Source organism: Ptychodera flava, chromosome 20, assembly GCF_041260155.1.
Source record: "Ptychodera flava strain L36383 chromosome 20, AS_Pfla_20210202, whole genome shotgun sequence".
Taxonomy (NCBI): Eukaryota; Metazoa; Hemichordata; class Enteropneusta; family Ptychoderidae; genus Ptychodera; species Ptychodera flava.
Window position 1 is genome coordinate 33,562,609 of NC_091947.1, and position 27,730 is coordinate 33,590,338.

Genomic DNA, 27,730 nt, shown 5'->3' on the forward strand with positions numbered 1-27,730 from the left:
ATTTCGCAGGAAGTTAAAATGCATTGTTGGAAACGCAATATGGCCGCTCAGTGGCGATAAACGTGACAGACAGCAGACAGACGACGTGGCAGACACGCCACTTGTTTACAAGACAGGTAACTATTATATGAGAATTGTCGTAAATCATAGTTGCAGTCACCTGCAATTTTCCGACACAGACGTGGTAAACAAGGCGTGTGATCCACCGCTTCTTTGTTGGTTGGTAAGCATTTCAAGCACGTCACGTCGCGCCTGTGTGAACACCGCTACAGGCGTCAAACTCAAAGAGACAGGTGCCCAGCTCACCCTAAGCAGCTATGTACGGCACTATGATAACTATTATATATAGTTAGTCTTATATTGCAGTTACAGGGCCGTACGTACTGACAGCCGAGCGCCTGTGCAGGCATGTCGTTTGTGTCAAAGACGCTATTGCTGGCGCTGGGGTCAACTGGGGTCAACTGAAACCGTTTATACTCGGTGGGTGGAACCACAGGCATTCGACTCGCTGCAATGCAAGCAAACCGTCACTGATTTTCTTACTGGTTGCATTAGTGACGGTTTGCTTGCAGTGAGTCGAATGCCTGTGGATGGAACTGGCGGTACACTGGTACATGTACCAGTATACAACAGTGGGGAAGCTTTCTTGAGGACCGTGTTGTAATGTAAGTTGTTATGTCACTTATCAATATTATTCACGCCAAATTCTGTATACAGTACTTAGTGAGATGGGGCAATCGGCGTTCTCAGTTCTTGCATGCGCCAATGGTTCATGTCTGCTTCTTTTAAATGTATCATACTTCCTTTGATTTCTTGACAACTGGACCTCTCTGTTCAAAAGCTCAAATCTAACAAACTGCGATCTAACTAATTACTACTCGTCTAGAAATTAACCTATCAATTACTGTAATCAGTCAATATATGAATGCCATAGACCACTTTTATTTGTAAAAACCCACAAAATAATAGTTTGTCTGCAAAATGTTGAAACCAGTAGTTACGATGATCAAACATAAATGAAGTACTGACAGTTTACAATATATTAATTATGATCTTTAATACACAGTTTCACCATGCATGGAGAATCCTAGCCATGGTTACGCTGCCCAAAACACAGTTGAAGCTTCAATATACCATAGGTTTGAATGTTAAAAATTAAATTGCCACTACTTTGAAGTTGTAGAGTAGTTTCATTTTGGGCTAATATTTGGACCCACGTATACAATAGAGCATGGTGTTATGGCAACAAGATCATGTAGGTCCATTGTTGGATCTGACCAATCAGCACAACCTACTGGTATAAAAAATAGCACTTTCATTTTCACTTTCATTTCCTTAGTTTTTGTGAATAGCACCGGTCAGTGGCATTGAAATATTGACTGATAACAGTAATCTATAGGCTAATTTTCCAACAGGCAGTGATAGGCAGTAATTAGTAGGACCAAACAAACTATTCATGCTCTCTCCTTGCTTTTAATTGACGATTTTCAGTTACAGACTCCTTTCCCCAAAACCATCCTGACAAACTCAACCTACTGCATTACATAGCGTTCAATGCTTCAAAATAAATACTACACTTTCTTCAGATGCCTTTCAAGATGTTTTGCTGCATAGTTTTTCTACCGGATGGTATGTAGCAAGTGCTAGGGTTGGGGCTAGCTGATTGACAGTGTCAGGATGAAGTGAGTGAAGGCGAGCCAGATTTGAATTCAACCATCACAATCAGCAAATCCTTTACGCTGAATCTAAACCAAACTATCATGAAACTGTTCTTTACAATACTAGTATACAGTAGAATATCATCACATTACATATGTTTTGAGACCATTTTGTCGTTAGAAAAAAAATGTTTGGTGCTGGGAATGAGTTTCAGTAAAAGGTCCATATCACAATGATTTATGGTACAATTTATTGGTAGATTGTTTGTAATCTGACAGATAACAGCAAAGTTTAGGCCGATTATAGTTTTTGGATAAAATGGTTTAGCTAAGGATGTAGTGGCAAGTTCTTGAGTTGGATGAAGTTTTTTGGACCAGGTGGTATTGGGATTAAAATGACACGTGGGAAAATTTTGGAAATGACTGAGAAAGCACGAGGCAGTACATCTGCTATGAAGAGCCACACGTGAATGTTAATTTTAAGATGAAACTATACTGTTGATAAACAAGTGTGAATACAATGGAGTGGCACCATAACATTTTGCAAATCAATGTCCTAGATCTTGAAGCGTCAGGTTCTAGACCCTGACATATGCCAACAAAGGCTTTGGTGAAAAAAACTGAAGTAAACCTATATCTACATCTGATTTTAATCAGATAACAGAGGCATGTGACATTCTTGTAATAAGGTACATTCATTTTAGTGGTTAGAAGTACTGTATGGTAGTTTGGTCTTGTCACTGAAGGTTAAGTTGGTATACGATAGGTGAGTAAGCTTATACCATATGGTTAACATACAAAAGTTGCGTGTATATATGAAGGGGAGCTTGATGGGGATTCCAGGTACATAGCGTCATCTTAAATGATGACCTTAATGCACATGTGAAACCACCATGAATCTAAACATATTTTTCAGCATTCTGGCCACTTCCTGTCGTTAGTTGTAGCCTTACACTCATTCATGGCTTCATTAAAGCCGCAACTTTCAATCCCAGGTTCTCGCATTAGTGGAGTTCTCCTCCCAGTCTAACACTTGGCCAGTACGATGTTTGATTTCTATAACATTGATTACACAAACTGATCTCAACCTTTTGTCACATTTTGCTAATCCTGCAAACAGAGTTTATACAAGCGTTTGATTGACGGTCGGTTCAAATCGCCAACGGTCATTGATTCCCCACCACCAACACTTGAATTTCCTAAAAAAAAGTTTTCCAGTCGCATTAGAATTGGAATATAACCACAGAGTTTGATCGGCAGCGGCTTCACGCTGACCGCTTGGCAGTCTGTCTGCGTTTTTGCGGCCGGAAAAAAACTAAAAATCAGCATTTTCTGGAGTGTGTGCCCGCGTGTTGTCTGTTTGGTGTCCACTTACACAATGAACACCACCATAGCTTTGCGTCCTTTTAAAGGGAGGCTCTGCCTTTAAGTAATACAGCTGGCAAGGTACAAGCACTGCAGTAACTGTACCTACATGCACACGAACACAAGACAACAATCTTCTGACAGCAATTTATTGCCCTTAGAACTGCCCTCGATCACTGGTAGCATTACTGAATTGGCTGCCTTCACTGCGATTGTATATGCTGAAGGTGTCTGGATTGCACATTGCAAATAAGAATGGCTTGATGAGAACGCAGATATTTGTTTTGGTTGTTAGAAATGTCATCAATGAGCAAGTTGTTTCTTTACCATGTACATTGTATTCAGTGTTCTCTATTAAGATGGTGTGAATGCCCAGATGCCTGGAATACTGATAAAGTATTAACACTGAAATGTATCAAATCTCATTTACAGCAATATTTTTATTCACTGACATTTAAAAATAGTAAACAGATGGTGACCTACTGGTTTATCAAAGGCAAATAATTTTACACAAGATATTAGGCGAGAATTTCAAAGCAAATTAGAAATTTTACAATGCAAATCTCACTGAGACTGAACCTGAACAGCAAGTCCTCAGATGTGATCTTGGACAGTAACTTCAAATACTTGATACATAATACAATATAAATGTTTTGAAATTTCACTACCATGTCATATTGTGTGACTTTTTGATCCAGTTGAATTCTTGAACCAAATGCCATGTCCCCCTATCTCATTTAATGTTAAAATGGCCAATATATCGTAATTAAAGAAATTGTGAATATACTGATGTACACACCAATAGCAATCTTAAAACCACACAGTGGTTGGAGGCAACCTTGTTTGGTCTTGTGTGTGAAGTGTAAAGAAAGCAATGGTTGACCTATGAATCTTCACAAAAACTATGATGATGTGCTAATCTTTCATAAAAAACTGCACAGAATAACAATAACCTCTACTGATTGTGTACTCATGTACCGGTAGTTGTACTTGTAAGAGTTGTGGATTTTAATATAATGGATAAAAGTATTGTTGGTTATCACATGCAAAAATTGCAGCTTGCGATTTTAATTGTTTCTGTTCACCCAGAATTGTTTTCAACCACTAGTTTTCTTTCAACACAATGCTAAATTAGTACTGTAAGGGATGATGCCACATGTACAAACTACTGGTAATATTGGGTATTTTTTAGTGATGTTTTGTACGTCAGAAAATATTCAATAGTTTGAATTGAGAAATAAATTATAGGTGTGGCACTTTTGTACTACTTTCACCTTCTCACACTTGCATACTGAGTGCCATTAAGTTATGGAAGCAAAAGGATTGCTTCAAGTTCACCTGTAGTTTTAATGGATGATACATAAAAACTGTCAGAAAAACTGAAAACTTATATTTTGAAATGTATCACATAGATCAAGTACACAAATCAATTAATTATCCTTTGTTGGAAATCTTGGCATTATCAAATTGTGTTCAATGCCTTTCAGAGAAACCATTTACATCTGTTCTATTATGTTACAGAAATACTTAAATTATCAAGATGTCAGCCAAAAATAGCACAGCCTTACTAGGAAAGTTGCGGCAATTGATGAAAAATAAGCAGTATGTAAATGAACCAATACATGCATACCTTGTACCTTCAGGAGATGCCCATCAGGTAAGCTGATTGTATCAAGTCATATCTTGAGATAAAAGTAGGTAGAAATCTTAGTTACATTTATCATCCATTCTTGATATGTTAACAGAAATCTCTGTTTCCACTGCTATTATTGCAGAAATATGATTCATTTTGTGAAAACATTCTGTAATATCCACTTGTTTATGGTAATGGTAAAATACTCAAATTCCTCAGAGATAGTTGCTAGGGGAAGTTGTATGTCTGCAATTTCATGACCCAGGTTATACAGACCTGCTACAAGCCATATGTGATTATATATGATGTGTTAATGAGTGTTGTAAGTTTCACACAGGGGTTTAGCATGTTGGAGAAATAGGCAATCAATTGTCTCTTCTCAAGGAAATTCAACTGTAACTTGCAAAAGATTAAAAGTATACTGTATGGAATAATTTATTACATACATGTGTACACAGAGAAGAGATTATGCTGTAAGTCTTATATAAAATCTGTCGCTTATTAGGAAGGCTACCCATAATATACTCACTGTCCTATATCATTTCTGTTACATGTGACATGTTGAAAATTATTTGTCACAAATGGCACTTATCCTCTTGCTATAGTATGAGCTGTAATATTTTGATACTGAGAAAGAGGCTATGTTTATTTTTTTTGTTTATTCCTTTGTTTACCTGATTTGTTTGTAATGATGTTTGTTTCAGAGTGAGTATGTTGCTGATTGTGATACAAGGCGTGGTTACTTATCAGGATTCAATGGATCTGCTGGTAAGTTTGTACCCACATCAGTGTTAATACAATTCTTAACAGTGTGTTCATCTTTAATCTACAAACAGTAGGACATGTACGTGAATCAGACCTAAAGGTAAAGGCAGCTGTTGGGTAAAGGTACATGAAAATTATTGTAGAAAAATTTTGGACAAGAAACTTCTGAGATTGTGCCATGGATATATAGCCACATGCACATACATGTACATCCATGTATGGCATTTTTATTTTTGGATGGCAACATTTTAAAATAGTACAAGAATTAGAATCCAAATCATTTCACCACAGTTGCCAGTGATGTACCAAATCTGCTAAAGAAATGTAAGGGACAGCAAAATGTTACTGATGTTCTTGAGAATATTTGCTGTGTTTCCAAACCAAAGCAAACATCACTGATGTAAATCCATCTCGTCTTAAACTTCTGTGGCTGTAAAATGTTTAGTGTTACATTTTCATAAAGTCAACCAAGTTGTGTAGCTTTCAATAACTTTATTGTTCCTCAAATTACCAGGATCTGCCATTGTAACTACGGCACATGCCATGATGTGGACAGACAGCCGATATTTTCTACAAGCTGAGCAACAAATGGATCAGAATTGGACACTTATGAAGCATGGTAAGTAAAATGTAAATTAATCCCTTGCAGTGTTTTTAAATTTTGTTCAATTGTCATTGTATCTGAGTTCTTGTTTTAGTATTGGAATTTGTATTTCACACCAAGTGAAATTAAAAAGACTACTCACTCATTTAAAATTGTTTCTCCAAAACTAGAATTATCTTAATCAATTTTCAACTCCAAAACATGGTGTCAATTGAATAAAAATATTATGATATAATTGTAAATTTTGGTTACATACCAGAAATCACATCAGTTAAGTATTTACATTCTATCTACCCTATGTACATCGTCAAAATACAGCCATCGCCATCTTATTTACTTTTGCCAGGGTTTATTTTCTAAACCAGAAGGCTCAGGTCCTGAACGGTGAATAATAACAAAAATTTAAAATCTAAACATTTGATTGGCTGTGGCATGGTGAAAATTATCGTCTGCATCTATAAACTCGTGCTAATTTCAAGTTCCAAGAGTTCAACACTTGTTTGTCATGCACAATCCTCAGTTCACTACATGTGGTCTGATTTATGTTATCATAGATTGACTTTTGTCGCGTCATTCATGTTTGATTTTATCTTGACACATGACAAGTTTTTAACCCTCTTTGTATGATAGCTATGCTTGAAAGAAAGATAGCTAAAATAAAAGGAAAATACAGAACTCTTCCTGACTAGATGGAGTACTGTCGATAAAAACAAAACGTCATTCATTGTTTTTACTACCAATGGTTGGGTTATTAATAAAGCACTTACCAATTAAGACAGTAGAATATTTGTTTATGTTCATCCTATGTACATTTAGGTTTGCCAAACACACCAAGTCAAGAAGAATGGTTGGTTAAGGTAAGTGTGAAATATGTCAAGGGTCGATTGCTTTGGTGTCAGCTAAAAGACAGCTATGTATGGAATAGGTTACTGAAAATCATTTAGAATCACGTAACCATAGAGCAATGTACATTTTGAACTATGACCTGCGAGTGTAATCAATTATTAACAGCTTGCGATGTGACAGCTAGCATAATTTATTTTACTAATTGTAATACAGTTATTGTCTGCAAACTTCTTAGAATTGTTATGTAGGTCTTTCCCCCCACACTCATCATGACCTGAGTTCAATTAGTCTAGAACATTCTCAAGGTCACTGCCCTTGATGACCTCACAACCTTGATTCAATTAGTCATGTTTGGAATGTTCTGGAAAGTTGATTAGTTGTGTAAGAGAGATAATTTTAGAACAGTAATTAGCATGTCAATAAAAGTTCTAGATTGTTCTTATATGCCTTTATAAAAGGGACGTGCTCAGCTTCCAGTCAGACTTTTGGGATCGTGTCTCTTGTGTGTTACTAAACTCCAGCAGTAGTCATTCTCAAGACTTTTCAAGACCTTCACTGCCAACGCTGGATTTATACTGTGGACTTTGTGCAAATTCAAGCCTGCAAGCCAAAGGACTGTTCATTCATCCGACTGACTGTTACAACTCTGAGACTGGAGCTTTGCCGTCCCAGCTGAGATAAGTAGTCTGTACACTTTAAAGCTTGTATCCTATCCCTAACTTAGCAATTAGTTTTATTTTCGTAATAAATTTTGTTTAAACGTTAACTGCTGAGTTCACCCTTTTGTTCGTTTTCTCTGCACGTAACAAATTGGGGGCTCGTCCGGGAGACGAATATTTTGAGCCGTTTGACAACATTTTGCCAGCCTTTTCAAAACTACTGTATACTGTGAACTCAGCGAAATTTAATCATGGCGGAATTTAAACCAGACGAATTTATGGATGACCTTGATCAGGACACATTTAATTCCCTCAGAAAAGACAACCTCATAGCACTGGCAAATTTCCTTAAAGTAGAAGTTAAAAGATCTATGCGCAAGCGGGAAATACAGTACCACATTGCAAAACATTTAGTTAATTTAGGCCAATTTGAGGAATCCACCTTGAAAGATTATGAGCCCGAGTCTACCTTTGAACTAAGAAAATTAGAATTAGAAATGCAGACAAATTTGGAGATCAAGAAACTAGAATTACAAATGGAAAAAGAGAGACAGGCATTAGAAAAAGAAAAACAAATGCAATTACAAATGGAAGAAAGACAGAGAGAGAAAGATAGGCAGGAAAGATTAGAAATGGAAGAAAGACAGAAAGAGAGGGAATTGGAAATGAAAGAAAAAGAATTACAAATGGAAGAAAGACAAAGGGAGAAAGAAAGAGAGGAAAAAGAAAAGGAAAGAGAATTAGCAGAACACCGACTGCAGTTAGAAATGAGACGTTTAGAGCTTAGAAGTCAGGAAAATTCTTCCCTTCAGACAGTTTTGACATCACTAAGCATTTCAGGTTAGTTCCCCTTTCCAAGAAAAGGATGTTGATAAATATTTCCTTCATTTTGAGAAAATTGCTCAGAGTCTGGATTGGCCTAAGGAGTCCTGGTCTATGCTTTTGCAGAGTGCTTTGGTGGGTAAAGCCAGAGAATTTACATTCAGTTGTCAGTAGAGCAGGCTTCAAATTATGATTCTGTGAAGGAATTAATTCTCAAGGGTTATGAGTTGGTGCCTGAAGCGTACCGTCAGAAATTTAGGGATTGTGAGAAGGCGAAAGACCAAACTTATGTTGAATTTGCTCGAACAAAAGAACAACTGTTTGATCGTTGGTGTTCTTCGGAAAGGTCAGTCAGAATTATGACAAATTACGACAGCTTGTTTTGATTGAGGAATTTAAGAGGTGCATCCGGAGTGACATCAAGACGTTTATCAATGAACAAAAGGCAGATACATTAGAGGTTGCTGCACGTTTGGCCGATGATTATTCATTGACCCACAATCTTCATTTCTCAGCAAACCATCCCAGTCCTTTTCATACAGAAACAATGCAGGTAAATTTAACTCGTCCTTTTCATCCAAGAATTTTTCAAAGGACAGTAGAAAATCAAATGACAACAGTTCACAGAGTTCAAGTAACACTTCCACATCATCAGATCCCAAGTCTCAATCTCCTTCTGACAAACAGTTCGGTACACTTTCTTGTAATTATTGTAAGAAAGACGGCCATTTAATGTCAGAGTGTTTCAAATTGAAAAGAAAACGTGAAGGTCAAAGTGGTCAAAGTGGATCTAAGCCCACCGGCTTTATTTCTTCATCAACTCAATTAGAGTCTAATAATGTGTGCAACACATTTTCTGAGGTTAAACCCCTCTTATCCCCAATTAATGAGGTCAAGGTCAATTCTTCTCAAGATAGCATTATGGGTATTTTCGAACCATTTATTCATAATGGTTTTATATCACTTTCTAGTGATTTCTCTTCCGCTACCCCTGTCAAAATTTTAAGAGATACCGGGGCTTCCCAGTCTCTTTTGTTGGCAGATACCCTGCCGTTTTCTGAAAAGTCATTTTCAGGTTCTAAAGTTCTTATTAAGGGGGTAGATTGTAATGACTACATTCCTGTTCCTCTCCATAATGTCTATTTGTCTTCGGACTTTGTTTCTGGACCTGTGGCTTTAGGTATTAGGCCTTTTTTGCCTTTTGAAGGGATTCACCTTCTTCTTGGAAACGACCTTGCTGGGGACAAGGTCATTACTAATCCACTTGTGACTGATAATCCTACTTTAGATCAGGATCCAGAGCCAATTGAACAAGAGATACCCGATTTATTTCCTTCATGTGCCATTACTCGAGCCATGTCAAAGAAAACTTCTGAGAATCAAAATACTCTCAAAAATAATGTCACAGATGTTGACTTAAATGACACCTTTCTCAGTCAGGTGTTTGACACGGATCATTCCGTTATCCCTCGTGGATTTGAAACTTCCAGTAAAACTTCTGCTGACCAAAGTCAGACATTTTCTAGATCAAATCTCATTGCAGAACAACACAAAGACCCAGATATTTTGTCTTTGTTTGACAGGGTAGATGATGAAGGTAAAACTTCAGATAGCTCTGTTTCCTATTATACAAAGTCTGGTATTCTCATGCGTAAATGGAGACCTCCAGATGTTTTGGTTGATGACGATTGGGCTATAAAACATCAAATTGTGGTTCCAAAGCCCTACCGTGCTGAAATATTGCGCCTGGCCCATGAAACTCCCTGGGCTGGTCACTTAGGAGTCAGGAAAACTTATCATAAAATTCTCAGTCACTTTTATTGGCCTAATCTCAGGCAGGATGTAGCACATTTCTGTAAAACTTGTCACACATGTCAAATGGTAGGAAAGCCAAATCAGACCATTCCAAAGGCCCCTTTACAGCCAATTCCTGCATTTCAAGAACCATTTAGTAGGATACTAATAGACTGTGTTGGGCCCCTACCAAAACAAGATCAGGAAATGAGTACATGTTGACAATTATGTGTACATCAACTCGGTTCCCAGAAGCCATACCACTGAGAAATATAAAGACAAAGACTATAGTGAAAGCTTTAGTCAAATTTTTCACTTTATTTGGCCTCCCTAAATGTGTCCAGTCCGATCAAGGCTCCAACTTTATGTCTGGATTTTTCAACAAGTAATGGATCAGCTAGGCATTAAACAGTATAGGTCATCCGCCTATCATCCAGAAAGTCAGGGTGCTCTTGAGCGATTTCATCAAACTTTGAAAAACATGATTAGGACCTACTGTTTTGACACAGAGAAACAGTGGGATGAAGGAATTCATTTTTTGCTCTTTGCTGTTAGAGAGTCAATTCAGGAGTCTCTTGGTTTTAGCCCATTTGAGCTTGTATTTGGACATACAGTCCGTGGCCCACTTAAGCTCGTTAAAGAGAAATTCCTATCAGACGATGATGATTGTCTGAATATTTTGCAATATGTGTCAGATTTTCGTACGAAACTCTCTAAAGCATGTGAATTAGCCAGAGAAAATCTTGAGTCATCTCAGCAGTCAATGAAAATCAATATGATAAAAGCACCTCAAAACGGAAGTTTGAACCAGGTCAAAAAGTTCTTGTTCTACTTCCAATTCCTGGCAAACCACTCCATGCTCGTTACTTTGGGCCATATCTAATCGATAAGAAATTGAGTGATTTAAATACATCATAATAACACCTGACAGGCGAAACAAAAACAACTATGTCACATAAATATGCTTAAGCCATATTTGGATAGGGATAATCCTACTATAACTCAGCCTGTCAGTGCAGTCAGTTCAAACCATTATGAAGATAGTGATACTGAAACTGACTTGAGTGATAATACTCTAAACTCAAAGCTGGGCTCGGTCAAGCTTCAGAACTCAGAAATCCTGGAGAAGCTGGAGTCTACAAAGTTGGCACACCTCCAGCCAGAACAACAACAACAGGTGAAAGAACTGCTCCATGAATATAAACACCTGTTTCAAGATGTTCCAACGAGGACAAACGTCATCTATCACGACGTTGATGTTGGGGACAGTAAGCCTGTAAAACAACATCCATACAGACTGAATCCAACAAAAGCAAAATATCTCCAGGAAGAAGTCAAATACCTGCTGGACAATGACTTTATTGAACCCAGTAAAAGTAACTGGAGTTCGCCGTGCATACTTGTTCCCAAATCAGATCACAGTTATCGTATGTGCACGGACTTTAGGAAGGTCAACACTTTAACAAAGACAGACACTTTCCCAATCCCGAGGATTGATGACTGCATCGACCGAGTGGGAAAAGCCAAGTATGTGACAAAATTTGACCTACTGAAGGGATTTTGGCAAGTCCCTCTGACGGATCGTGCTCGTGAAATATCCGCCTTTGTTACACCAGACGGATTGTTCCAGTACAAGGTGATGCCATTCGAATGAAGAACTCTCCGGCAACGTTCCAACGGATGATCAACGACGTCATATCCGGGCTAGACGGTGTGCAGCCTACGTTGACGACGTCATCCTGTATAGTGACACCTGGGAGGAACACATCAAGCTCATGCGGAAGTTCTTTGAGAGACTGAGTAAAGCAATGTTGACTGTCAACCTTGCCAAATCTGAGTTTGGTTGGGCGAGGGTGACTTACCTCGGACATACTGTAGGACAGGGTGAGGTAAAACCTGTTGATGCCAAAATCAGTGCCATTTCAAGTTTTCCCATACCAAACTGCAAACGACAACTGATGCGCTTTCTCGGTATGGCTGGTTACTACAGAAAATTCTGTCCAAATTTCTCCACAATTACTGAGCCTTTGACTAACTTACTTAAAAAGAAAGTAAAGTTTGTTTGGTCAGAGCAATGCCAACAGGCATTTGATACACTTAAAGCCATACTGCAAAGTGCTCCAGTGTTGTCTGCACCAGATTTCACTTTGCCATTCAAATTAGCTGTGGATGCTAGTGATACGGCTGCTGGTGCTGTTTTATTGCAAGAGGATAGTCATGGTATAGATCATCCTGTTTGCTATTTTTCACGCAAATTTAACAAATCCCAGAGAAACTACTCTACAATTGAAAAGAGTGTTTATCTTTGATATTAGCTTTACAGCATTTTGAAGTTTATGTTACTTCTTCAAATCAGCCAATAGTGGTTTATATTGATCACAACCCTCTTGTTTTTCTGCAGAAATTTAAAGGCAAAAATCAGAGATTGCTTAGATGGAGTTTAATGTTACAGGAGTTTAATCTTGACATTAGACATATCAAAGGCAGAGACAATTTAATTGCAGACTGTCTCTCTCGTATTTAGAGTTTATTATTGTTCACTTTCAAGAAATTTTACTTTAGAGTAAAACAAAATTTGAGTACTTAAATCCTTTTCAAGATTACATTTGTAAAAGAAAGATTTTTCTTTGAAAAATTTTCTTTTTTTGAAGAGGGGGTGTGTTATGTAGGTCATTTCCCCCCACACTCATCATGACCTGAGTTCAATTAGTCTAGAACATTCTCAAGGTCACTGCCCTTGATGACCTCACAACCTTGAATTCAATTAGTCATGTTTGGAATGTTCTGGAAAGTTGATTAGTTGTGTAAGGGAGATAATTTTAGAACAGTAATTAGCATGTCAATAAAAGTTCTAGATTGTTCTTATATGCCTTTATAAAAGGGACGTGCTCAGCTTCCAGTGAGACTTTTGGGATCGTGTCTCTTGTGTGTTACTAAACTCCAGCAGTAGTCATTCTCAAGACTTTTCAAGACCTTCACTGCCAACGCTGGATTTATACTGTGGACTTTGTGCAGCTTCAAGCCTGCAAGCCAAAGGACTGTTCATTCATCCGACTGACTGTTACAACTCTGAGACTGGAGCTTTGCCGTCCCAGCTGAGATAAGTAGTCTGTACACTTTTAAAGCTTGTACTCTATCCCTGACTTAGCAATTAGTTTTGTTTTCGTAAAAATTTTGTTTAAACGGAAACTGCTGAGTTCACCCTTTTGTTCGTTTTCTCTGCACGTAACAGAATCTCTCACTAATTCTGTGCTATTGGCAGTTTGTCTTCCTAAAAACATGTTTACAAAGTAGTTCACTGTGCAAATAGACACTGATATTACCTTCGATTTTGAATTTATAGGAATATTCATACTGTGCCGTGATTCAGTAAGGAGTAACTAAAGATCATTCAGTAGATGAAAAGTCCTTCATTTCAACAAATTGTAATGAGAATTTGCCAGCAAACCCTCATCGATAATAATTGAACACTCATTTAATGTGTAACATTATGTCCCCAAAGTCTTCAGAAAACATTACATCTTCAATCCTCTACTGTTTCATTTTGTGGAACATCACAAACTTTGAGTTTATTGTCCATTTTTCCAGACCCTGCCGGAAGGTTCAAGAGTTGGAGTTGATCCTTTCCTGTTATCCCATGGTAATAAATATCAAATATTTTATCAACAAATTTATTTGTGTATTCAAATATGTGATGGTTATGTCTGTATATATGTCTGCCAATAGATTTTTTGTTTGTTTTCAAACTAGTTACTTTTTAACTGATGTAAATTTACTTTCAATACAGTTAAATTTTTATTTTTTACAGTAATGATCAAGAAAGAATAGCTGACTTGGTACACTGCTTGTATAAATCAATGCATTGGAATAGGGACTGTGTGGTGTTTTTATATCCACAATGAATGAACTTTTGATGGTTAAATACATAAATATGTGTACTTTAATAACCACCCATCTAGGTGATATACTTTGTTTCTGTATGTAGAAGTTTGTTCAGGTATCACCTTATAGCCATAGATTCTCAAACATACAGGCTTGACTGGAACACATTGATTGAATGTCCTGAAGTATAGGGTCCTAGGTTTATCATGTGTGCTTGGTTTTTAGCATTTTTGAGAACAGTGCATACATTTCTTTGTACTTTCATGTACTATGTCGTTATCAAGCCCTTGTCTCTTTTTCTGACAGAGCAATGGAAACAGATACAAAAACACTTGAAAATAGCCGGACAAACTCTGGTAGCTGTCAATCAGAATCTGGTTGATATAGTTTCAGGTGATGAAAGACCTCTCCCACCAAATGCTCCAGTACAAGTCTTAGATATGAAATATGCCGGTAAGATCACATTATCCATGGTATACTTATCTCATGTAGATAAGTGTATGCATCAATTTGTAGAAATATCAACTTTGGTGATACTCTTGACTAATTTCAAAATGATCTTCTGAGATGGGTCATGTCCATTGTACTCAATAATCAATGATATTTCTCCTGAACTTTGGCATTGGCAATACCCCTCAGTCTTTAATGTGGAAGTGGTTCATTTCATACTCTGTTAAATAGCTTAGCACACCTTACAACATCTGATGTTCTACATTTATTGTCACTTCACTGTAGAGGATACTTACCAATGCTATAACTAGCAGTTCACTATACTGCACAGTCAAATACATTCACAATAACATCTTCAACCATCTTCAATATGGCCTCTCATCTGATGGTTTTCATACTGTATTTGTGTATTTTCTCAAGACGGCACAGGCAGGAAAGCCCCCAAAGGTACAAACTGAGAAGGCAGTACATGGCATATGCAAGGATGTGAAATCATGACTTATAGAAAAATAGTAAAGAAACAGTATGTTTATATCATTTTTGAGTTCAACATGTCTAGTTGTTACTTGTAGGTTTCTAAACTTGTTGTGTCAATTTAGTAAGTTCTCTAAATTTGTTGAGTCTGTCCTATACTGATATTTAAGTCATTGGTTTGTTAAATTAGCTATGTCTGCAGTATACCAAAATTTGAGTTATTGATGTGCAAAATTGGCAGCGAGAACACACTAATGAAGCTGTTCTTCAGTGTGGAGGTAAAATTCTGTTTAAACACACCATCTTTTTATATGGCAGCTCCCAATCTTGATTGGAAAACTAACAATGATCTTGATTTTTCAGGTGAATCATGGGAAGACAAAGTGATTAATATTCGTAAGCAAATGAAGGAAAAGATGGCAGAGTACCTTGTCGTAACAGCCTTGGATGAAGTGGCATGTAAGTTTTCAGGATAAAGTAATCTGATTGAAAATTAGAACTTTGTGTACAGTATGGTTTACTATACATGTAGATCTCGTTTTCTCATTTGAATCCAAAGTAAGTATATTTGTAAATCCCTATTCCAAGTTTTAGTTTCCACATTGATAACAACATAAAATTGCTGGATGAATGCAGGCCAGTCATTATCTGTGAGCTTCCAACGTTTCCTTAACCCCACCAGTCCAGGTACTATGCTATCTTTCCATTTGACTGTTCTTGGCATTGTGGCAAAATACATCCAACTGCAAGCTATCAGCAATAGCTTACACAGTTTTTAGAGTTGTTTACCTAATGTATTACATGTACCGAGAGTGTTTTCTGAAATGGTAATCCTCTCAGCCTTATAGCAAATGGAAAAACAAATTCCATAGTATCTCTTTTTTGAACACTTTGTAGCAGTCTTGTACATCTTCATATAAAAAGTTGGTTAAGTCCAAGAGAAGAACTTGCTGCTGCCCATGACAAGTTCACCATTCAGTGCCAACGTTGGCAATAAGAAAAAAGCCTGTTTTATGTGTGTATGTCAGTTAACAGTGTTAATAGTTTGTGACTTAGCTTGATATTAGGAGAGAAAAGGCAAATCAATAATAAGTCTTTTCCCAATCATGGCATCAAAAATTTGCCAGGCGTAATTATGATTTGCTTCCGTTGTCTTGCCAGGGTTGTTTAATCTCCGTGGATCTGACATTGAGTACAATCCTGTGTTCTTCTCCTATGCAGTCATTGGTACAGATTCTGTTCAGTAAGTATTTCTATACATCTCTTGCTGTTTCCTCAATACATGGTGACATTGAGACTTGGATACTGTTACTTTATTTACCGGTATATGTAAATTCAAACTGACAATCAGGACATCTATATGAAATGGGCAAAACAAAAACTGCTGTGAATAAGCTAAATTTTGTGAAACTTTGGTTGGCATTGGAACAGTAACTGAAGATAAAGCTAGATATTATTTATGTATTAGGAAATTAGATAGATAAGCATTTAGTCTCCAATGGCAGTTTGAATTCACTACCTATCCAATACCACACATTGGTGTAACTCTATCATTTTCAAATGGAATGGTCACGTCTACAAGAAATTGAGCTGATAGGGTATCAAACTCATGAGAATTTAACACTTTGTATCTGTAGTCTTTTCATCGATGAAAGCAAAGTGACTGATGCAATCAAAAGACATCTGAGAGCTGATAAGACAAGCAGTGAAAATGGTGATGGAAGTCAGAATATGTCAGTGGAAATTCATCCATACCAGTCAATACAGTCATTCCTGGCAGCAATTTATGGAAAAAGTGATATCGGACCAAGAACATGGGTGAGTCTGCTAATATAAGTAATTACTTACTTTCATTTAGTGTTCATTTGTATTGCTGTTTACTAAAGCTCCTGGGACAAGTGTAAATAAGGTTGAAGATGTTGCCACACATTGCGGATTCTAGATACAACAAGGCATTGTGGGTAATTGGTAGTCAGAAATTATGAACACATGTAAAGTTTATAAGTTGCTGCTCTTCAGAGAAGAGATGAGCTAGTTTCATTTTGTGTGATATGCATAAAATACTGCCAGTGCGTGTGTATGGATATCCCAAAGACATTTGGCTATTAAAGTGTACTTTAACATAACAAGTTCAACTTGAGAGATATTCCTGATGACACAGCTGGACATACATGTAACTGACTTGATATCTCACAGATCTCACTTGATCCATTGACACACACAGAGCTTCAATGATGCATAACATCATCACCATTATCAACTTGTTCTGTGGTAAATTTTGAAAGGTGAGGAAACAATTTATGTTTCCTGATACAGAGGGGCAATCCATGTCATCTTGACTTGCTAACAAAAGCAAAGTGAAGAATGTCATGTCCCATTAGATTGAATAATTGATATCATTTACATTTTCAGATCAGTTCCAAATCAAGCTATGCATTGATCAACATCATTCCTAAGGTAAGTCACTCAACCAGGTTGTGCATGTTTTTACTCAGGTAGCATCACAAGTATCACCATGTGTGTTCACTTGATTATGCCAGGGTCTGGAGGTGGCAGTACATTGTTTTTGAACAGTTGTCCATAAATTGGCAATTACTTTAGATTGTTTGACCTAGCTGTTAAAATAAGAATATGGAGATACAGGTCTAGTGCAGTCACTTTTTGCAGTTTTAGGAAATTAGCATTATGTTGTTAGTTCTTTTAGCAAACATGAACTAATTAATTAATGTCATGGAACTACTGTACAATACTGTTGTCATTTTAATGTTTTTCCCAGTGAGTCAAAAATGATCACCTTTACTTTGAAGTAAAACAATCCTCTATTTAGCAAATTTTGCTTGATTTTTCACTCATTTATTTTTCCTTGGTTTTAATAATCATAGACAGTAGAGGGGGAAAATTCAATGCTGCGTCCAGAAAACAATACTTAGTGTTAACATGAACTCATCTTTTTGTATAGACTCTCAGATGATTATTTTATGGGAGTACTGGTAGGGGGAAAATTCCAGACTACAGACACATCAATAGTGCTTGATGTGTGTGTAGAATCCTTGTACAGAGTAAATTTGGAGCTAAAAGTCATTGTTTATTCTGCAGGGAAGAAGAATAATACAATCATCTCCCATTGCATTAGCCAAGGCTATAAAGAATGAAGTGGAGATTCAAGGAATGAGAAACGCACATGTAAGTTTACAAATCCTTAATACATACTAGTACATGTACCAGCAACTCATCCAAATTTCAGTGTTTTCCTGAATGTAGCACATAGTCAATAATTGTAACAGTAGTGTGTTTAGGCTATGTTGTTTATGACATAAACCTTTCACTATTTAGCTGGTGTACCTAAACAGTTTTATTTCAGCATTTCAATGAAAACTGACCATTATGAAATATGGTGGGTCAGAGTTTACTTTGCTTTTGATGATCCGATTTAGATTTATTCCAAGAATTACCTCTAAATTATTATGGATGAACTTGCAAGACTTGAAGTACACTACTATCAGTGAAGTGTCTCCCTGTTAGTTAAAATTTTTCAACAATATATCTCATAGGTATCTTCCAGTAAAATTACAGCCAAAGCCAGTTTTCTTCCATTTTATGTTTCTCTTATTTACATTTGACTAAATGACAAAAGATAGTAATTCTGCTGATCCAACTGTGTTTTACAATTGACTTAAGTTTACTAATCAGCCAATGGTCATGCATGTTTTGAGTGTGAATTGAGTTGTGTGCATGCCTGGCTGATGCGAAGTCTTCCATCATGTAGACTTGGAGAGGCTTTCTGACTAAATAGTCTTACTGTAAAGTACACTATTAGAAACTATACACTAATGATATCTATGATATTTATGGATCCTCTCAGTTGTATGATTAAATTATTTGTTGCAGGTAAATGCATTTATAGTGACAATATCATAGTTTTTTTGTTTGACAGATTAAAGATGCAGTTGCTTTGTGTGAATTTTTTGCATGGCTTGAAAAAGAGGCAAGTAAATCTAAGTTATTCCAAAGATTGAACCAGTTCTCTGTGACAAAGATTTACTCTCTGTCAGTTGTTTTACCATTTACCAAGCTAACGTTCCTCACTGCAAAGGGACCGTCTCAGATTGTCGCAAAAGTTCAAAAAGCGAAATTCATTCGTTTAGGGGAGAGGGGGTTTGACCTCCATTCAATTAGTGAACTTCACTTTCGCACTTTTATTTGTGATCACAAGTTTTGTGTGTTTATTTTAAATTAAAGAAAAACTGCACACTCGTGCAAACAAATTTGTAACTGTTCCCATCTCGTTCGTGCCCCAAACACAATTTACCGATAGTAACATTGTATCCTAAACCTTTCATTCATCAAATTATGCAAAGACAAAAGTATCATTTTTAAATGAGCTATTTATAAGTGTCTGCTCTAACCACTAGATGTCTTTATTCTCACTATATGCACCTGGTCATAGTTGTTGTAATATGATTGAACATGCCTTGGCCCCCTTGTCAAAGTTTCTTGCTTATTTACCGCCCCTACCAAGTACAAATTGCGTGTTCACAAAGACAAAGAACAGCACAAGAGGTGCAAAAAGGGAAAGTAAGATAAAATGAAACTTTTATGCGGTAAAATGCCCTTTTAGTTCTCAAATCTGATCGATTACTTTAATTGAAATGTGGCAAGGGGAATACGTCTTTCGTAGCTATGGCAAAATGCAACATTGTACTCCCAGGCTGACATGAACATTTCGCACTTTTGAAGTTTCGTTTAGGGGAGGGGGAGGGGGTTTTGATCTAAACGAAGGAATTTCGTTTCTTGAACTTCTGCGACAATCTGAGACGGTCCCTAATAGTCCAAATCAACTAGATGTTCACCAGTTACTATGGTTGCAAGCACAATAGGCAGAACATCTTTCACAGTGCAAAGATGATGGGTTAGCTCTCCAACAGTTCTTCAAATCATAGTCCTCAATGCCACAATCAGAAAGTGTTTTCCTTAGAACAATACACATATATTGTAGGATCCTCATTTATCCATTGAAGCACTAGATAGTATTGATGGAAGAACAACCAAAGAATGCTAACAAAAGTCCTGTATGTGGTTGCTTGTGGAAGTGAATCATCACAATACCAGACACAGTGTTCATATACAGTTTCATTTCAATGAATGCAAAAGCCTTTCATCTTTTGTGACAATGGAAGCTGTGCATAGTATTATTTTGTACTTGTGAGAAAATTGCTCACTTTGTATGCCCAGGAAATTTCAGAATCTGACATTACTGTAGCTTTAACAACCTGCGTGAATTATGTCATGTTATTCAGAAATACAGCAATGTCCTTCTCGCTATTTTGACCTGCTAACAAAACTGTATTTCAAAAATATGGCAGCAGTGTTTTCAATGAGTGCCTACAAGTACAGATCTGGATTTGCTATGTCCAAGGACATGATACATTGGCATGGCTTATGCTGGAGGTCTGATAGAGAACCTCACAATGTATGAAGCTATCATGGAAACTCTGACAGACGATGAAACAACACAGGAATAGTCAAAGTGAGCTCAAAATGTATTTGGAATGACTGCTTGCCATCTGTCTTGCAATGGTCAAAATTTCAAATCAAGGACCACTAATGTCCCTCCAGTTAATCTGTCAACACACATAGGAGACCTTCACAGTTACGTTTTAGCATTATCCATTTTCCTATTTGATTATTTGTATTTGGCAGGTACCCAAAGGTCATGTGACTGAGATCAGTGCTGCTGACAAGGCTGAGGAGTTCAGAAGGTAAGATAGAATCAATATTCTTCTGATTATAATGGAGATCTTGTTTTTATACAAAATAAAACTTACATACATGTATTTTGTGGAACCAGTGATATTACATTCTTGTCTTGCATATGCCATGATTTGGATCTATAAGTTCACACAAAGTAAAGGTATTTGGTTCCAATGTCAACAGAACAAAGTGTATAAATTCACTTACTCAACGCAGTACTCCATGGCCAGTAGTACTACTTTGTCTATAAAGTAACGTGTTCCCATATAAAAACAGTTTGACACTTGATGTAACATTAGATTGTATGCTCCCTTGGTAAGTTTTTGCTGATTTGTTCAAGTTTTTGATAAAAAAGGAAATTTGATTCTCAAGAACCTGCAAGAGGATTACTCAGAAATATTTAGCATCCATGTTTACATGCATTTATTCAGACATTCATTTACCGGTACCTATAAGTATAGATTGTATGCTCTGTTCCTACAAATACATCTTTATATCATCGGTGATGATAATGACTAGGGTCCAGTTTGTAGCATAGTCATTTTCACTAATTGTACAACACTTCTGACATTTCAGATATTTGTGCCTTCAGTACATATACAAGTATTTTTTACATTTTACCTATCACTTCAAGTGTATATTATGCAGTTGTTGTTGTGTATTTCACGAACAACCTTGTCCAAACTAGCTTTTACAATAAATGTGATATTTGATAAGTACAGTTGTATACTATTGATCTCATTTAGATTGTTCTCAAACACAGTTCACTATGTTATGTAAGTTATAGGTGAACATTTTCTGTAAATTGTTTCAAATCAGTATGAACCATACCAGTTGATTTTTTTCATTTTGTTTTTCTGTTTTGTATTAAATATTACACTTGTTTTTCTATGGTCCATTAACTCTTACTGAGAGATGCAGGCTTGCTTGTGACAGTTGCATTGCTTTGTTACAGTGGAATGGCATTTAGATTAAGAATGTCTTCTTTTTCTTTGCAATAATTGTGTTTATTATCTCTGACTGCAACAATCATTGTTGCTAAATGTGTCTCCTTAGAGTTTCTCTCATTGTCATACCTGGCAGAAAAAACATATAAAGCAGTAAACTCATCCATTTATTGATGTCAATATTGGCCGTGTCACTACATATTTCATGTTAAATATTTTCACTTAAATATTTCTTTCCAGCCAACAAGAGGAGTATGTCAGTCTTAGTTTTGCCACCATATCTAGTATTGGTCCCAATGGTGCTATCATTCATTACAAACCCAGTGAAGAAACAAACCTAACTCTGAATTGCAATGAAGTTTATCTCTGTGACTCCGGTGCTCAGTTTAAGTAAGTATACCGTGTCATGCCTATGTATCTGATAAACAAACAATATGGTGGCCTTTTCTGTTCATAGTGTTTGGTATCCCAGATAACGTATTCTTTCTTACAACTTGGACTTTGAGCAACTGTCAAATTCACTGATATAACCTACATGTACCAAATTGAAAGTAAAACAGATATACTGTGTTCCTGTGTCATGAAAATTCAGATAAATATCAAAATACAAGAAAAGGAATAACCAAACATGTTATTATTCACAGGACATAAAGATGTACTGTCTCCATGACTTCATGTAACTAATTTTACAGAAAAATGATATGTGATTCAACTGAGTTTTCTTCATGTCATGACCTTTTGAAATTTTGGAATAAGTGACTGGATATAAATTAATGTTAATAATAACTCCATAATCTACTTATTCTGTAGAGATGGTACCACTGATGTGACTCGGACTATGCATTTTGGAACCCCTACGCAGTATGAAAAGGTACTTTGATTCTGTATGTAGCATACAAGAGTTCCATAAATATCAAATGCATACCCTGCATATGAAGTAATCAGAGTAACAAGAGTTGTTCATTGGTCATCTAAACAGATGTAGTATGTTGAACTACATAGAAGAGACAAAGATGCTCTTTCCAGTGTTGTCTGTGCTATGAATTCAAACACTGTTCAGGGCATACAAGTACAGCCTCACAGTGTAGAGGTATGCTCTTTATTGGAGACATAGTATGATTGTAAAAACCAAAACCATGTCATCGCTGTCCTGTACTTGTTATGTCTACCAGTTCCTTTGTACGTTCATTTTGTCATATGCTTGTTTTCCATTGATTTAAGATTGTCTTCGCTATAAGTAACAAAATTTATGATGAAAAGCATACATTTTCTTGATCAGGAGGCATACACAAGAATGGTGAAAGGTCACATTGGATTATCCATGGCAGTGTTTCCCAATGGTACCAAAGGTAACCCTTCTATACATCACATACTACATTTACTCTGTCCCAGAAATTTGGCAGATCATAATAAAAATGCACAATATTAAGTTCAGTAAACAAAGCCTGTTTTGTTTTCAAATATTTCTTCAAATTGATTCTGTGGTATTGATATTCTCATGCATGTCTGAAACTAACATTTGACCTCAGTAGTATTTGAATGTTCAGATATTTAATTTTGTTGTTGACAGGTTATCAGTTGGATTCCTTTGCAAGGCAGTATCTGTGGGAGGTTGGTTTAGACTATGGACATGGTACTGGCCATGGTGTGGGATCATTCCTCAATGTACATGAAGGACCTTGCAGTATCAGTTACAGAGCTACAGGAACTGATGTTGCCATTCAAGCTAACATGATTTTCTCTGACGGTAGGTTGTCAGTGAAACCAGAAACTGGTTCAGATTGTTGACATGCTGGTTGGAGTTGAGGTTTTTGTTATTTAATGAGAAAAAGAATGATTCAGATTACTATACATCTACCGTCAAGATAGAATTTACATGCGCTAAAAAAGCTGGAATGACTATTGTGTAACAGTTACCATTTCCAGGTGCCCCCACCCCTGCAGCTGTATCTGCACGTTCACTGTTGAATGGTTTCAAGGGACCCATTGGATGAGTGCCAGACTACATCTTGTGCTCTGTACATGTACTGCACAGGCTATCAAGAATGGCATTGACTTTCAAGATAGCATTCCACACTACATATGTGACATAAATCGGGAAAAAAAATCCTGATATTGTAGGAAAATGGTCAATACTCAGCCCTTTACTGCCCCAGTCATGAATGTAAGATGTCTAATAGTAAGGCTATCACGAAAATACCACAAAGGATGCACTTGGACATTGGCCTGAATGTGAGTGCATCGCCCTCCACGTCGGGCGATACGCTGGGCCAGTGTCCTCATGCATCCTTTACAGTGTTTTCGTAGTAACCACATATCAATACCTGACACACAAGTAGGCAGAAGTCTATCATATCACTATTGGGTGTAAATTACAGGCAGATCTTTGTGATATCATAAACAGGGAGTTGAAGACATTGTTGAAACTTACATCTTTGTGTAGAGGCTGGCACATTCACTCAACATTAATCCAATCAAAGTGTAACCACAAGGTCGAAGGATGGTTAAAAGATACAAAAAAACAAGAATTTCTTGATTTTTCATGGTATCAAAGTCACAATGAATACTTGTATCTGCATCTAAGTTGAAATGTTTTCTCATTCCAAACCAAATGCTGTGTTAACCACAAACTGAACAAGTTTGGCAATGGTAGACATAATTATTATTTTTGACTGAACAGAGCTGATGATTGTGTTGTAGTGAGATAGAAATCTATCAGTGTCATGGGTAGAGGAAGGTGGTAACATCTCCATCCTATCCTGTTCTGTTGCCTGTTGCTTTCAGATCAATTCTTTCTTCATGAACTTTGTTACAGTGTTTTTTGAATTGAACTAGTCTCTGTCTGTATTTATAATTTACAGATCTATCAGTTTATCAAACATGTAGCTGTTAGTCTGGTTTGTATGTGTATGTGTTAATATATAGGGTCTACAAGAATGTGTTAAGCATCACCATGTCATCAACTCCTCCCTCTACCATTGACACTGACAGATTTCTTTGTGGTGTGAAACAAAGCATGATAACTTTGTTTTCCCTACCACAGTCTCTACTACCAGACCCTGATCACTGACAGATTGTCACCATATTCACACCCTGACTGCTGGCTCCTGGAAATTTTCATCATTAGATCTTTTGTAACAAGGAATGTTCCCATTATAATCATATTTCTCCTCCTTTTTGCTCATCAGCCATAATTGAGGGAACTTTTGTCCATGTCATTGATGTCGATAAGATCCTCTTCATTTGCAATATTCTTTATATCCTCATTCCATTTATGTTGACCTTTGACCACTTTTATTCTACAGAACCTGGTTTCTATGAGGATGGCTCATTTGGTGTTCGTCTGGAGAACCTTGTGGTTGTTACAAAAGCGGATACAAAACACAACTTTAAAGACAGAGGGTTTTTGACCTTTGAACCCATTACCCTGGTACCAGTTCAACTCAAGATGCTTGAGCCAACACTTCTCAATGAGAAAGAGGTAAGCACTAGTTATTTCTCAACTCCAGTGTTTGGCTGTATGCTAATTAGCATTCAATTTGGTTTCAGTGTTTTAAAACAGCTTGCTGTCAACTTTTTTGTTTGATTATATATCACAAACCAAATCATGGTTATATTTTTTATATTAGACATTTCTAATGCCCATTTTACTTTATCAAGCTCATACACACACTAGACGGATATGATTAACATTAAAATTGTTTGAAGGATGTGTCTTGTCATCAGTGGTTGCAATATTTTTTGGGAAACATTTTCAGACTTTGCTTTTATGATATATATATATATATATATATAATATAATTGGTGGCATATTATACCAGCAACTGACAAACATTGTCATTACAATCTGTAATAGCATCAATGTAGAGGGCTTATGGATTTAACTCAGCGTATGTCTAGTCACCCTGACATATGGCTGGATTAGCCACACTAATTTCATTCAAAATAGGCACTGCTACAGTCACCAATGACTGTGACAGCAACACAGTTTCCAGACAAGCTTTCAAACTCAGTGTGTCAGTCAGTGTCTTTGTGGCGTACACCTTGGTATATGCATACATATTGTGTGTTCATCAGTTGGTTTAGCTGACAAGTAGCTATCATGCTAGCATTTTGACCTCCCTTTGGCTTAGCTGACAAGTAGCTATCATGCTAGCATTTTGACCTCCCTTTGGCTTCATTTACGTGCCACAATATCGCTATATATGAATGAACTAAATACTTGGCTTGTTAACATGTATGGCAACTGCCAAGACCAATTTGTGTAGATTTCACTTGATGTTGGTATGGACAGCATACAAGCTTTAAGTTGCCTGATATGCCAAGACTCTCCAATGCCATTTTAGATCTTTTCATTTGCAATGACCTATTAAGATTTGATTCAATCTCTGTTCTCATTGGCTAGATCACCTGGTTGAATAATTACCACAGTGTGTGCAGAGATGTGATTGGTAAAGCTCTCCAGGAACAAGGAAGAAAAGATGCTTTACAATGGCTGATGAAAGAAACAGAACCATTGGGTTGATAGTATGTAGAAAGGAAAAAACAAAACTGACTTTTTACTGCTCCAAAATTTCAATCACACATATCAGACAACGCTTGTTAAAACTTTGTTCAATGTTCACAAATTCTTAGTATCAGACATACCATTTTATTCTATATTCAAGAGTAGCATGATGAATGCGAACAAAATCTGATAAGATTTAACTGTGATAGTCTGCGAAACAACGCAGTCTTGGCAAAATGTTATAAGTTTTGGAAAAAACTTGAGAGTCCATGGCCAAAACATGACCTTAGTGTTCCCTGTGGAATGTTAGATCCCTACAGTTGAAGAACAAAGATGTTTTATATAGAATCATATTCTAGCCATGGTTTTTTATACTGTCATGAGTTTTTTCTTTACATTTATAGCTAACTGAAATAAATGTATAAGATTTGAGCACTGTTACAGTGTAGAATAATTTTGAACTTAGAAACTATTCAGGTTTGATCAACAGCTATGCATTAATCAAAACAAGCTTTTCAGTGTAAATCATGTCACTTTTGCCCCACAATGATTGTCACTGTATATTTTTCAGAGACTCATAGACACATAGAATTTACAGAGCTACATTAATATTTTTCTTTTGTGTAAATTGTATATTCAGATGTAGTATAGTATCTGCTGAAGTACTTCGCAAAATGTCTTTTTTCAAGAAAATGAAAATAGTCTGATGAACATCATGGACCTTGAAGATACATAAAAAGTATCACGAAATGCTACTCGTAGCATAACTATCTGATCTCTGTGTTATTTTGGTTCCACACATTGATCAGAATAAAAGAAAGCAATACAGTACTGATGGCTTTTAACTCCCCATAGCCAATGAACAAGTATCTCTCCGTCATCAGTGTGTATCATGATAACTATACATCTTACATGTAAGTACATTGATTTTCACACTTTGAAGCAGTGATCAATATTTCCATAGTTGTATGTGACTTTCACATGATTAGTAATGTATCACAGGCTGTGAATAATCAAAAGTTTTGTCACAGAAAATACAGTTTTCTTGGTTAGAGGCAAAGAAATCCTAACCAAATCAGCACAAGGCAAGCTGTAGAATTGTTACTATGATATAAATGCATGTATATCTCCACCAACATCTATGCACATCTGTTGTTATTTGTATTTACATGTCTGTGCTTGTATCTGTGTGGCGCATTTAAACATGCAGTTGCGTCTGTCTGGGTGTCTAGGTGTATGTATGGGTATGTGTCTGTCAGTGTTTGACGCTATTGATCAGTTTGTCACAGTTCATCTGTCTGGGTATCTAGGGGTATGTATGGGTATGTGTCTGTCAGTGTGTGACACTATTGATCTGTTTGCCACAGTTCATGTTTTTCACATGTCTCTTTCTTTCTTGGCTTTCCAATCTTTTAGTGAAAGAAACCAATTGATCAGTATCTTCGATGTTTCCAATTGTGTTGAGATGAAGATATCTTAGAATCATTTGGACTTTTTATCCATCCACATTTTTGGTACCTGAAGTTTTACAGAACCAATAATTCCATGTAGCTTTACCAGATATGCGCACAAG

General features: G+C 36.6%; 1 protein-coding gene across 3 annotated transcripts; it reads left to right on the forward strand.

Annotated features, from left to right (window-relative positions):
* On the forward strand, positions 1–27,293 carry LOC139120732 (xaa-Pro aminopeptidase 1-like). Of its 3 annotated transcripts, none has more exons than XM_070685269.1 (20): positions 1–116; positions 4,545–4,680; positions 5,361–5,424; positions 5,936–6,040; positions 6,842–6,882; positions 13,735–13,786; positions 14,335–14,481; positions 15,316–15,411; positions 16,114–16,195; positions 16,590–16,770; positions 17,365–17,409; positions 18,049–18,135; positions 18,887–18,937; positions 20,653–20,711; positions 21,891–22,040; positions 22,461–22,521; positions 22,930–22,999; positions 23,221–23,397; positions 24,956–25,131; positions 26,056–27,293. In XM_070685269.1, exons 2-20 carry the CDS (start codon positions 4,564–4,566, stop codon positions 26,173–26,175), a joined length of 1,881 nt encoding a protein of 626 aa, XP_070541370.1. In that variant the 5' UTR covers positions 1–116; positions 4,545–4,563; the 3' UTR covers positions 26,176–27,293. The 3 variants fall into 3 exon arrangements, with proteins under 3 accessions (XP_070541370.1, XP_070541371.1, XP_070541372.1); XM_070685270.1 differs by lacking the exon at positions 1–116 and adding an exon at positions 471–665; XM_070685271.1 differs by lacking the exon at positions 1–116 and having other exon boundaries at positions 4,612–4,680; positions 5,361–5,521.
* Positions 27,294–27,730: the final 437 nt, after the last annotated feature.